The sequence below is a fragment of the Diadema antillarum genome, unplaced genomic scaffold (genome assembly GCF_040938485.1).
Source record: "Diadema antillarum isolate AM-2024a unplaced genomic scaffold, OU_Dant_1.0 seq00002015_RagTag, whole genome shotgun sequence".
NCBI classification, from domain to species: Eukaryota; Metazoa; Echinodermata; class Echinoidea; order Diadematoida; family Diadematidae; genus Diadema; species Diadema antillarum.
In genome coordinates, this window is record NW_027272670.1 from 138,943 (window position 1) to 149,508 (window position 10,566).

The 10,566-nt window shown below is 39.2% G+C and overlaps 1 protein-coding gene across 1 annotated transcript; it reads left to right on the forward strand.

Annotated features, from left to right (window-relative positions):
- The first annotated feature begins 1,424 nt into the window (after positions 1-1,424).
- Positions 1,425-9,246, forward strand: LOC139713614 (lipase maturation factor 1-like). Its single transcript, XM_071625320.1, has 8 exons — positions 1,425-1,886; positions 2,300-2,365; positions 3,159-3,329; positions 4,032-4,203; positions 5,074-5,227; positions 5,908-6,091; positions 6,677-6,789; positions 7,520-9,246. Exons 1-8 carry the CDS (start codon positions 1,827-1,829, stop codon positions 7,749-7,751), a joined length of 1,152 nt encoding a protein of 383 aa, XP_071481421.1. The 5' UTR covers positions 1,425-1,826; the 3' UTR covers positions 7,752-9,246.
- Positions 9,247-10,566: the final 1,320 nt, after the last annotated feature.

Here is a 10,566-nt window from a genome sequence, read left to right on the forward strand (position 1 = left end):
AAATAAACAAACCAAAATTACTTATTGGACAAGAATCATGCTGCAATAAGAATCAAGGTTTAATCAAATGGGCATCATGGTAATAATAGAAGAAATGTGTATGTGCCTCTCCTTTGGCTTTGATCTCGGTAGTACAAAGCAAATTGTTCGTAGATTTTTATTTGAAGGGTTAATTGAAGAAAATGAAATGTTAAGACCAATATCACCTTTTTGTATTCTTACAGGTATTCATTTGGTAAGTATGCCAATGATTATTCATTTCTTTAAACTATGTTCTGGCATTCAAAGAAACTAATGGGCAAAATGAGGAGACACCTAATAGATAATCATTTTTACCCCTCCAGAAAATGAGAGTGCAGACCACATTAAAGTAATGGTATGGTTTTGGTTATATGGTCCTAATAAACGATGGGTCCGACCTATTATTAGGATCACTTTGTCTTGGATATCTGAGCTATTTCAAAACCAGTCGTCATCGATTGAATCTTGGATTCCTCTTAGAATTGTATTATCTGTCATATTTTGTAATGTAGTTTCTCATCTCGCCCCCCTCAAAAAAAAAGAAGAAAGAATAAAAGATTTGAAACCCCATCTCAACCAAAACTATACCATCCTTTTAATGTAGAACTGTAATGTCATGAGCCAGTATGTATAATTTCTGGAGCAGACAGCATCGGATTCTTAAGTGTATATCCACTCCTTCTTTTTCTTCTTTCCTTTCAATTTACAAGTCGAAATCCTTAAGCCTAAAGTCTGAAGTATTTTCATGATTTTCCCAGGATCATGAGTTTAAAAAAATACAATATGTAATGGCAGGTGTCTTTCTTAATGAATCAAGTTTTCCAGTGCCTTGCATTCTTACATTCTTTCTTTAAATGCACTTGATCGTAGTTTCATATACCTGAAATCCTGCAATTTTTCCAGTGTTTAACTGTGAAGGGTGGAAAGTAGCCGACTGTGTCTACAGTCTCTATGGAGCAAAAGAAAGTAGCTGGGTTGATAACTGCACCAAAAAAAAAAAAAAAAAGAATGTAAGTTTATTTGTAGCCTTTTTCTGCAAATGAATTTAGAACTTTTCCTTCACATGTTGTGTGTTCCGATTGTGTTTGGCCATTGCACTCTTTCCACGAGTAAAATTTCTGCGAAGAGCTACAAGGTATATATTTTTACATTAATAGACATTGTGTAACAGACTGCAGTGTCAAATGTAATTCATCTAATAAATACAACATGCCAATTTAGAGGTATGTGTGATGTCACAACTTGATAGATAAAAGCATGAATGAACAGAATTATGATCAGCTTATGCAATTTTTGAAAGGCTTTGGTATAACCTTGTTAACCCCCCTCCCCCCCCCCCCCCATATAGAAAAAAAAATGAGAGTAATAACCGTGTAGGTCTTTAGAAATTACCTCTTCTGTTATATGGCATGGCATCTTAGGTTAGTATCATTTGGTCACTTTCACAAGCTATTAGCCCCCTGGGGCAATGATAGTTACACCTGGGTACCGTTTCATGAAAGTTGTCAGTACTAACAAGTTGTCAGTCTCTGACAATTACCATAGTAACAGTCAGTGACAAGAGCATTTCAGCCAATCAAAACCGAGGATTTTGCTTAAGTTGTCAGAGACTGACAACTTGACAGTGCTGACTAAATTGATGAAACACCCCCAGATTGTCTACACATGTAGCAGTGATGTCATAATATGGTTGGTGTTTTTTGTTTTCCACACCAGGCTGGGAGTCTCAGCTTCTGGAGACGGGCTTCCTGGCAATCTTTGCCTGTCCCTTGCTGAGCCTACGCAAGTTCCCCCGGCACACCCCAATGCCTTGGGTGGTCCTCTGGGGCTACAGGTGGCTCCTCTTCAGAATCATGATGGGAGCCGTGAGTATCAGCAAGAACGACATGAAGTCGGTACGAGACTTCTTGGTTTAAAGGGGTGGTGTCATATTGATGTACACATGCTCTTTTTCACTATGATGGAAACAGGGTGTTCTCTGTGTGATGGCACAGCAAGATTTTCTTTTAGGAACAGGCATAGCTTTTCAGGCTAAAGTTTTGTTGTTTTTGTTTTATTATTAACTGGCTTTTGTTTTCCAATAAATTTGTGGAACCAATTTGCAGTACTGAAGCAGATGCAAATTTGTCAAAATGAGTGGAGAAATTTGCTCTCAGGTATATTGTTACAGATAAGTCACAGTTGCAGGTGCTTGTTTAATACTGCAGTACCTTCTCACAGTACCCTTACAGTACTTTCTCCTGTAATTTTTTTCCCTCTATTGTCAATCCTTCTACAGGGTTTGATAAAGATTCGAGGTGACCAATGCTGGAGAGACCTGACGTGTATGAACTATCACTATGAGGTGAGATGGTTACCAGTGTACCAACAAAAATAGATACTAATGACAATAATGCTATCATGGTTTGGTTCTATAGATTTACCAAGGTGTTAGCACTGCTCTACCAGAGGACCCTGCCATTATCAGCATCACAACACAGCAAGTTACCCATTTGTACGCCGCAGTCTAGAAGAATGTTGAGGGTGAAACAAACAACTTGTCCAAGGATGTGGACAGTGCTCAGAGTTCAAACCCAGGTCCTTCTGTCTAAAAAGCCAAGACCTTGTCTACTACAAAACCACAGTTCTTCTACATCTTAAAAATTGAATATGACTATTAAAAGAGCTTATTAGCAGATGCTTCTTTCTATTATTGAGCAAGCTTTAAAGGGATGGTACAGTATTGATGGAGATAAGAATTGGGCTTTTAAATTTTTGCGAGACACCAAGAAAACGCTTTGAATACAGAGCGTACCATTTTAAGAGGAATTCAAAGTTTGTTTGATGAAAATCGGGTTTGGAATGACTGAAACATCCAAAAGCAAAATAAAACAAAGCGATCATAATAAAAGGTGGGTCCCACACTTTATTAGAATCGCTCCGTTTTGGATATCTCAGCCATTTCAAAACCAATTTTTATCAAATAAGCATTGAATTCCTCATGGAATTAGATGCTCTTTCATATTTCATAAGAGGTTTCTCAGTATCTCACCAAATATGTTAGAAACCTGAAATTAGGTCTCGACCAAAACATGGAGGTACCCCATATTCAACTGGAAGTAAGAAATTTTATCTCTCCTTGATTGCTACGTTTTCAGACCCAGCCTGTGCCAAATCCAATGAGCTACTACATGCACCAGAGTCCCGAGTGGTTCCACAAGTTTGAAACGGCCTCTAATCACTTCATCGAGCTCATCGCCCCCATCTTCCTCCTTGTTCCCTGGAGACCGCTGCGTCTCATCGGAGGAGTGATACAGATTCTTTTCCAGGTGTGTGGCATTTATGTGTTCTTTGAATGGCTTCTTCCTTCTCACTGAGCCTCCTCAAGTGCAGTATTATATCACTGATGTTAGGACATTTCCATAATCCAGGCTTAGAACACAGCTGTATGCCTTTTATACACAGGCCAATTCAGCATCTTCTCATTTAGATACTTTAAATACACAAAGTGAAATTTACCAATAACTTAAATTTCCCTAAAATGCACAGGGTGTGTATTAGGCACATATATTATGCTTTATACAGAAAAATCCCAATTACCCCATGTCCTGGTGGGATTCTATAGTCAGAAACAACTTTTTGATGACATTTTCTCAAATATCTTCAGCGATGGGGTGCATTTTTTATTTGCTTTATTTTACTTTTCTTTCATTATACCCAGAGGTATTTTTCTGCTTTCTTTCAAATGTACTTGTATCTTGTTACTCCTATGAAAATTACTGTCATGGTAGGCTATTGGTGTATAACTGTTTTGAGAATTATGCATTATTCTTTATTTCATTCTTCTTTTTTCTGATGTTAGATTGAAAGTCTGCTTTGCAAGTATTATATGCTTGTTGGCTCTCTTCTTTATTTAATATATTCATATGATCTACTCTTTTTATTCTACTTTATTTTCAAACATGTTGTGTATCAACCTGAATTGACTCTTCAGCTTTTCTCTCTATCTCGTCGACATTGAATCTTCTCAGGTCACTCTCATCATCAGTGGTAACCTCAGCTTTCTCAACTGGTTGACCATCCTTCCCGCCATCAGCTGCTTTGATGACCAGAGCCTGACCTGGCTCTTCCCATCCTGGCTAAGCAGCGCCATGGCAACGACCGGGAGGATGCGCTCCTATGGAAAGCCTCGGCCCAGTCTGGGTAAGCTTGACTGGTGGGATGGGTGTCGACCAGCCAGTTATTGATGGCTGAAATTATAGAAATGACAATGATGGTGATGATTGTTGATGATGATGATGTTGGTGATGTTGTTCATTGTGGTGATAATGATGATGATGATGATGTTTAGGATTTTGATAATGATGATGATGATCATGATGATGTTGATTGCGGTGATGATGATGATGTTGATGATTCTGAGGATGATGATGATGTCGTTGATTGTGGTGATGATGATGATGATGATGAAGTTCAATTTGATGATCCTGATTCTGATTCTGATGATGGTGACAAGAATAATATGCAATATTTAGATAGCATTTAGTGTTTCATATGCATAAAGTTGTCCTTTAGGCAGAGTCTGGAGGTTCCTTCTTGCAACACTCACAGACTGATTAGCCAGTCCTGTGAAAATTACAAACCCTCTTGAGAGATTTTTTAGCACACCTGCAGCAATTATAGTTGGGATTTTTTGCCAGCGTGTGATGCATGATGAAAACAGTAGTACACAATATCAACGATAATGCAAAGCACAATCTAGTATCACTTGAACATGCAGATTAGCTACTCTTGGGATGTGTGCATTATCATCATTACATGGAAAGTTTTGCAGTTTACATTTAGTGAAAGCACCCTGCTTTCTGTGGCCACTACTGGTGTATTTGTCTGTGACATTCAGGTACAATACTGTATTGTTGGAACAAACAGTTCATTTCCAAAGACTGTGGGATATACATAGTTTCTTGAAGCTGTTAACATTTAGTAGTGAGCATTTAGTATTTAGCAGCAGCTTGGTGTGCAAAGGCACATGCAGTGATAAGACATCTACCTTACTTTTCCCTTCTCATATAGGTGACTACATTCGCAGAGTGGCGCACATATCACTGGCAGTGCTGATAGCCTACCTGAGCATCCCAGTGGTTAAGAACCTTCTCTCGACCCATCAGGCTATGAACACTTCCTTTGACTCCCTCAGGATAGTCAATACCTATGGAGCTTTTGGCAGGTACAGATTGTTGATCCATGTACAATGGTCTGTATCGTCTATACTTCCTGTGTAATGCATGCATTAGAAACTTGCGTGTGTAACCAGTTTTCTTCGTAATTTGGGATTTTTTTATGTTTATCAGATATTTTGTGAATCAGCAGCTGAGATAATGGGGAAAACTCCTAAGGAATATGCTCTTTTTAGATTGTAGAAAATGGTTTGTTCCTGAATATGTTCTGTCAGATTGCTTTATGCCAAATTATGATGATGGCAGTGTCTGAACCTATGAGCAAGATTTACATACGATTTAGGTGATAATAGTTTGAAGAAATGGAAATTTTTACAATAGACGCGGTCAGGCTGGCAAAAGATCGAGAAGTTTAAGATCGTGATCTTTAAGATCTCGGAGTTTTGCCAGTGTGACCGCAAACTTCTCGCGAAACTTGTCAATCTGTTTGCAGGCAGTGCCTCGAAGCGCGAGGCCATTGTCATGTACGAGGTGCATTGTTACGTCACAATCACTAGCCATCGAACGGCGCACTCTTGCTTGCGCGCGTACCAATGGTCCAAACTTCGCGATCTTAAACTTCTCAATCTTTTGCCAGTCTGACCACGCTTATTATGTACCTTCTCAAACCAAAGCAGTATCAGATGGTCATTAATGTTTGTTGTTGTTCTTTCCTTTTTTTCATCCACAGTGTCACTAAAGTGAGAGATGAGGTGATATTCCAAGGAACAAGCAGCCGCAACCCCAACGACCCACGGGCAGTGTGGCTGGAGTACGAGTTCAAGTGCAAACCAGGCAACGTCACTAGGCGTCCCTGCCTCATCTCACCCTATCACTACCGACTGGATTGGCTTCTGTGGTTTGCTGCATTCCAGGTCTGAACTCCTTCTTCAATGTCACCTTCTATCTGCTGGTGATGAGATGGGGTGGGGGGGGGGGGGGGGGGGGGGGGGGAGGAGAGAAAATATGATCCACTCTATTTGATTTTCCTTCAATATTGTAAAATGCTTTACCAGTGTACTTGTCTTCCCTTCTGTTTTTATTGATTATTCGGACTTGCTCACTTCAGCAACTTCATGGAATCATTGGAAGTTAAGAATAAAAAAGACAAAAATATTAATTGATAATGGGATATAGTTATAGCCATCATGTTTAGTAATTGGTGTCTTGCTTCTTAAATTAGTTTGCATTTTGAAGTCAGACATTGTATTTGCACTGTAAATTGCTTCAGTGCACACGTCTTGTGTTTTTCTTTGCACAGAGAAATCTACATGATGGAATATGTTTATGTCATTTGACATCCAACTTGGTTTGAGCTTTCTTCATAATAATTGTCCGAATATATGACATTGATTATTTGTCAGATTTCACAGTGATTTTAGGGGTCAGCTTCTCACCAGAAAAAGGTGATTCTTTAGTGACAGCTTAACATCATTACTTCCTCCTGTCTTTCAATACAGAACTACCAGTCCAACCCCTGGTTTGTTCATCTGGCCGGCAAACTGTTGATCAATGATGAGCAGACTCTGGATCTGATCGCCTACAATCCTTTCCATGGTCAGGACCCTCCAAAGTAAGTCATCCTTATTAACACATGTTTGTATTATTATTATCATTATTATTATTATTATTATTATTATTATTATTATTATTATTATTATTATTATTATTATTATTATTATTATTATTATTATTATTATTATTATTATTATTATTATTATTATTATTATTATTTATTTATTTATTTATTTTTTGCTTTTATTCTTTGCAAGGCTCTAAGAAAATCACCTAACTGTTCTGACAGGGTTCCCAGCCCATCAGGAAAATTAGGGATATCAAGGAAAAGTATTTTACTTTTTTCCAGTCAAGGATAATTTAGGAAATTTGATAAAAATGCCTCAAATCAGGGAAAATTCTCTGAATTTTGATAGACCCAAATACCGAAAGTAGTTAGTAAGACTATGTTATATTTTGTTGCATATCAAAACAACATTCATTGGATGAAACTGGATGAAATTTGGATGTGAAACCGAAAATGAGTTGAAATAGTTATGGAAATTTGATACTTCATCAGGGAAAAATCAGGGAAAAATCAGGGAATTTTGTTTTCTTGAAATGCTGGGAACCCTGTCTGAAATTGGCTGTAGAATTGTATTTGTCATGCCATAAACCTGTTAGTATTATTCTCATATTGTCATGGTTTTAAGAATAGCACATGACCACTTCTTGTTGCTCAAGTAAGAAAACTCTGTGCATCTAGGATCTGATATGTATTAACTATCTAACTTTTGTTTGATTGTAAGGTTTATTAGAGTGGAACACTACCGCTACCAGTACACCAAGGCAGGCAGCAAGGAGGCCCTCGGTGGCCAGTGGTGGAAGAGGAGACGAACGAGGGAGTACATGCCTCCGGTATCCCTGGAGTCGCTGGAGAACTACTTTGTGCAGCAGAGCTGGGACCTGCCCAAGCACATCAAGAGGAGGATTCGGGAGGAGCGGAGAGCCAAGGCCAAGATGGGCCAGCGAACAAGTTGATGGCACCGGTCATTTCTGATTGGCTCATTTTTTGGTTTCAGTCATCATTGTGCAGGATCACCATCTTGAAGAATAGGGGTAAAGATGATGAATTATGTTCTGTTCCAAATTCCATTCCTTGTGATATTTATCTCACAGGTATCTCTGTTGCAATATAAATAATGAAAAAACAAAATACATGTACATATGAAAATGATGAATTGTTGATGAAGCGCAGAAGAAAAATCAAATGATACTTTATGTGTTTGAAATACAATCCTTATTTCATATTAAGACAGAGATATTATGTCTCAATGAGATTCAGTTAGCTGGTGTGCTAGGCCAGGTTTTCAATCTTAAGAAGCAGAATTCAGACAGACAGACAAGTTTAATTCATAAAAGGATGCAACCTCTCCCCCATTACATTATTTACGAAATAAGGATTGAACTTCAAACAGATATTGAAGTTATCATTTAATCTTTGTACATTCTGGTGTAATGATGTCAGGATATTAAATCACAATGAGGGATTCAGAGCAAGATTTCATAGTCTGGATATGCAGGCACACTTGGGCTTGTCAAATTTAGATGTATGCCTGCCTGTGTAATCTGCGATGCCGCTAACGTGCAGCTGTACAATCGAGTAATATGGTACTAAAAAAGTAACAACTTTACATCTTATGAAGAAAGTCGATGCTGTGCATTCGTAATCGCTCGCATACTACTTTTGTCGCACACTGCCCCGCTGCTGCAAATCTCGAGCTAGTCCTCAGACTTTGAAGCAGCTTGCTAGGCCATGAGCATTAATGGCTGTGCCTGTGAGGTTATTGATATGTATTCTGTAGTTTCCGAGCAACTAGGTGATACGTCATCAGCGTATCACCTCTTGTGATTGATAAAATCTTTATTTATTTTTTTAAATTTATTTATTTATATGAATATATGAATAAATCTATGTATTTTGCACTGAATGCAAAATCTTGTCATCAACTTGATGTGCCAGGTCTTCAATGCATTTCACATACTCCCTTGCCGTGCCACCTACAGCCTCTCCAACACCAAGCGTGAATGTTTCAGCCCTGCTTTCAACCTGCACTTCAACCAAATGTTGTCCTCCTTTTGTTCCATCATATTTCAGGGTAAGATGCTTCTCACCTTGGAGTTCTTCACGAAGGTGCTGCTTTGCAATCTCCCTCATCTCTGAAGCAAGTCTTTGTTGAGAACTCATTGAGGGGAGCTTACCCGACAATTCACAATTGGTTAGATTGTCAATAACATTTTTTATAACAGTTCCAACCTTGTTCTCAGCGACTCCTCGATCCTGTAGGTACATTGATGTTTCCTTCACAGCAGGGTGAATTTTCCTACCATCTTGTGTGTCACGAGTTAGGATTGTTGTCATGAAACATGACAGCAGGTAGCAGGCCACCCCAGTGCATCAAGCTTTTTTTAGTCGCCTCTGTGAGTTGATGCTTGTACAGGTATACACCTGTACCAGGAGACAGCTCAACCATCTACACATACACATAAAGGGACAGAGAAGACAAATATTTTTGTTTTCTTCTTGTGACATCTATAGTACGTTACAAGGGATGGATTGTAACGGACTGCTATGACCAATATGCTGTTTCAGCTTCATCTTGATACCTGCAGACGTAATTTTCTGCAGTCCAAAAGGAACTGTGCAAAGTCATCTGGGATATTATGACGTAATGCCTGTAGCTGGTGAGCTTGAAAGTCCTTGATGAATAGGTGCTTTGAGAAGGTCCTCATTTCATCTTTCAACTCTGATTAGCATATCGACTGTTCCAGTTTTTGTCACAAGCCCCCTTTTCTTTATACTGTACTTGAGCCATTTCAGGTCTTCACTTCTTCTGATGCAAGTTCCCATCTTTTCCAAGAAACAGACTGTTGAGGTGTGGTCATCATAGGTTCTAGTATCTCATCAAGCTTGTCCACACCACAATCAAGGCACTCCCTCTGTACACAACTTGGCAAGTGGTATTTACTTCCTGGTTCTCTATCACAGAGAGTAATGCTGCTCAATGAGTACAGATCTGGAATTGTTGTAGCCTGCTTGCAGGCCAGATGAGAGTTGATGGTGTCCAACTTGAGTTTCAGGTTTGCACAGTATTCTCCCATTGTCTTAATATTGTAACACAACTGGGGCTGTTGTGTATCGATCTCGGGGCTCTCATGTCTTGGCAAACATAGCACCCAATTCTCTCTCATCACCGCATTCGTACGGACCAGAAAGCACAAATAAATACACCGGTTATTGCCACGGTAATTGAATTGTAATGACGCAAGTGCTTCACTTGCCTTTATTCTTGGAAGCTTGACGAATGGAGGAAAGTATACCAACAAGTTGCCCGCAGCCCTTCAAAATGTAACCGACTGCTCGTACTGACTCGCCACACGCAGTCCTTTCCCAGACGTGGCTAGAACGCAACTGTCTCTTACTCAGTACCCATACAGACTTTTATTCATAACGTGCGTGTCTAAACGCACACCCCGTCCATATCCAGATACTCTAGTACAACGTGCGTACACGCACCATCATGACTTACATCGTGACATCACTTTGTTACAATATGTTTCATGGCCTAAGTTGACAAAATTTTGCGAAACAGTTACTCATGTGTGGATGTGCTTTGATGAACTGACTATACAGCCATTTCAGTGATCTGTCAAGCAGAGATGTGGATTGTTCAGTTCTTTTGCTAACATATTTCTTGTCTAGGATGGTGTTGCTGTTAATACTCTGGTAGAAGTCCCTCACCAGTTTTAAGGTGTTCATTGACAGTGACTTCCTTCCAGCCTGAAGACGTTTGGC